Source organism: Morone saxatilis, unplaced genomic scaffold (assembly GCF_004916995.1).
Source record: "Morone saxatilis isolate NCDOM2014 unplaced genomic scaffold, NCSU_SB_2.0 Contig11, whole genome shotgun sequence".
Lineage (NCBI taxonomy): Eukaryota > Metazoa > Chordata > Actinopteri > Moronidae > Morone > Morone saxatilis.
Genome location: NW_023339663.1, coordinates 3,200,944 through 3,203,975, shown reverse-complemented (window position 1 = coordinate 3,203,975; position 3,032 = coordinate 3,200,944). Strand labels below are relative to the sequence as shown.

The 3,032-nt window shown below is 37.0% G+C and overlaps 1 protein-coding gene across 1 annotated transcript in view; it reads left to right on the top strand.

Annotated features, from left to right (window-relative positions):
• The first annotated feature begins 1,691 nt into the window (after nt 1-1,691).
• wdhd1 (WD repeat and HMG-box DNA binding protein 1) overlaps nt 1,692-3,032 on the top strand; it is a 14,042-nt gene continuing 12,701 nt past the window's right edge. Inside the window, exon 1 of the mRNA XM_035651998.1 lies at nt 1,692-1,750. Within this exon, the coding sequence (XP_035507891.1) occupies nt 1,692-1,750 (59 nt within the window). The remainder of the gene's footprint in view (nt 1,751-3,032) is intronic.

The window sequence follows — 3,032 nt, the reverse complement described above, 5'->3', positions numbered from 1 at the left end:
ATTGTATTTCACTGATGTAATATTTAGACACCCAGCTGTCTGCCAACAGAGTACTTCCTGTTGCACTAATCAAATTCTCCCCCGAGACGTCGCTCAAAACAGGCGAGCGGAGACTCAGCCAATGGCAGGTTGTCTTTAGCAGGCTATAAAAGCAGAGAGGTGCACACGCCGTATATTAATAGCTACTTGAATGGATAAATAATTTAATAAATGAAAGCGTCATCAGTGAGTGAATATGTGTTTCCGGGCCCTGACTTTAACCTCTCAGCCTCACCTTTGTCACGTTTGGTACTTTTTGTGGTGTAAAAAATATGGTCTGAAATACAAAAGAGGATGATTAGAGATGATTAAGTAAATGTGAGATGTGGATAGATACACCAGAAAGATATTAGGACATGTTATATGGGAATTCCTGAAACTGGAAACTGAGGAAACATCTGTGTTCTTTTATTTTGAATTTCTCAAAACAAGTTCTTGTATAATATTCATGATGTTCAGTGCAAATACAGTGGTGCCTTGTGTATTTGCTCAAAAGTCAAAGGAAGGTAAATGGTGTACCTGACTGAGGAAAGGTTTCATTTCTTATGTGAATGACACAAGACTGCAGACAATGTTTATTTGATGGGCTTTTTCTGGTCTTGTTTTTTTTTATTAAATTGTCAATCTCTTTTGACTTGACTGGCAGATGATAATAAAACATTTCAGGTGTGTTTAAGGAAAGGAGCCTTTTCTGTGGCATTTGTTGTGTTTGAAAGAAGACAGGAAGCTCTTAGTTTGCATTTTAATGTTTTATGTTTTATTTCCCCTTAGGTGTGTAAAAACTACAGGTTATGAACTTCTCTTAAAAGTACTAAAATATGAAATTATCAGTGATCTTATCAGTAATTATTGCTTATTGTATTGGCTGAAAATAAAACTTATCGTGCATCCCTAAGTAATATATAATAAGTGATAATAATAGTTAGAATTAGTCATAAGAATAGGCTTTAAACTTTTGGTTTCAGTTTGCTGTGGCGCAGTGACCAAAAGTAAGTAATTAGGCCACATTTACTCAAGTTTGGAGGTTATTTTCATCCCACTCTCTCTGCTCCACTGAATTTCAGAGGCAAAAATGTTCCCTACTTCACATTATTTAATAATATATTATTAACTTAAGATAACTTAAATCACTTTCCGGGTTTTTATATCATCAACATGTATGTATTATTATAGACTTTATTGAAACCGTCAAACATTAAAGAGGTACACAACAACGCACCAATAATCAATGATAATTGATTATAGGATTATAATATAGTATTATGTTGTTATTATTGCTGCTGTGTCAAGATGAATTTCTCCTTAGGGGGATAAATAAAGGGATTATTCTTATCTTATCTCGTATCTTATTCTGAAATGGGGCCACACACCTGACTTTTTGGCGCATGGGTGACACTCGAACCGTGGGCGCGGTTCGACGGGTTGGCGTTCAATGACGAGCTGGGGGGGTTGGGCGCGCAGCGTTTCCTGTTTCAACGCAGGCGGCGGGGCAGATTCAGGTAGCAGAGCAGCGAGTTTGTGGAGCCCCGGGAAAGCTGTTGGTTACAGTCACTTGTCTCGGTCTCAGAGGCTGCTTAGGACTTATTGGAAGTGCCAGGTACTTGCTCACGGACGCTTTCAGGGTTCGTCCGTCTGGTGGGTTTTGTGAGAAAATGGCCTTTGTGAGAGGAGCCGATGCGTACGGCCACTCGAGACACACCGAGGTCTTTCTGTTGGTTATGCATTCGATGACTCTGGAGGGAGTAGGGTCGTGACATTATAAAGGCTCTTATGTTCCTTATCTGCCAACTGTTTCTGCAGCTGTTTTATACCTTTACTGTGCCAATGTATATGTTTATGATGCATAGATATAATGTTTATTTCTGCCCACTACCCAACTTACCCTATTATCCATCTGTTATTTAAAAAGCTGTTTATAGTGATAAATGATTAGCTGGCCCAGTTGAATTTTAATACCCCTTACATATTGACCATGTACCTTAACCCGATCAGACATATTCCCACCTTTATTGACACAGGGTTATTATATATATACTATAATAGCGCCCTCCGTACTCATATATTATTTTATGGCTTTAATCTTTCTTGCCTTTTGCTCTATTCATTCCTCTAATTTGAGGGTATTTACCATAAAAAACGAGAATTATTATTTTTGGATCTTTTGCATGTTCTTCTCATTTATGTCTGTGGCATGCTCAATTTAGTATATTCCAAATCCTCAAAGAAAAGAGAATGATCGTTGGTGAAGGTTTAATATTTTCCAGTCATCTATTGTGCTCCCTTAAGGACCTCAATTCTGGTTTGTAGATTTTTTCTGTTTTGGGCATAGCGTTGGTGTAAGGGGCTCCTCACCTCTGCGTTGGTATCCCAGGTTTTAGGCGTGTTAGTGTTTTGGCCAGGTGTTGGATTCAAAATACCAGATTTGTCTACTCTTTTTACCTTTATAATCCACAATTCACCTCAAGAACGCGCAAACTGTAAATCACCATTTAGTCTATTCCTCTTGGGTAACAATTTAGCGCATTGTAAAATTAATATAATATCTCCTTTCCACAATATGTAAAACATGGCATTTCTGTTGCATAACATTAAGAACATTTTGACCTATTGTTCTTGAATGTCCAATGCGCTCTCTGTTCCTCAATACTCATTTTGATATAATTATCTGACGATATTTAAAATTAACAATTTTTATTATATTAGGAAGTTATGGTTAATTATAAATCAATTTATAAAAAGATATGGAAGTAGGACTCTGCAAGTTATGGAGTTGAAACAAGAATCCACCTCCTTCTCCCGTTTTTAAGGATAATTAGGAGAAGAACATCTAATAACATTAAAAACAATAAGTGAGTATTGTTGTGTAGATACACCGTTCTAAGCCGACGCAGAGTCTAGCTTGTAGCTACGTACCTACATTTCCTCACGGAAACTTTGAAGCAGCTAAATGGAAATTCAACCATCATTAATTTATTTTCAAATTTACCTTTAAT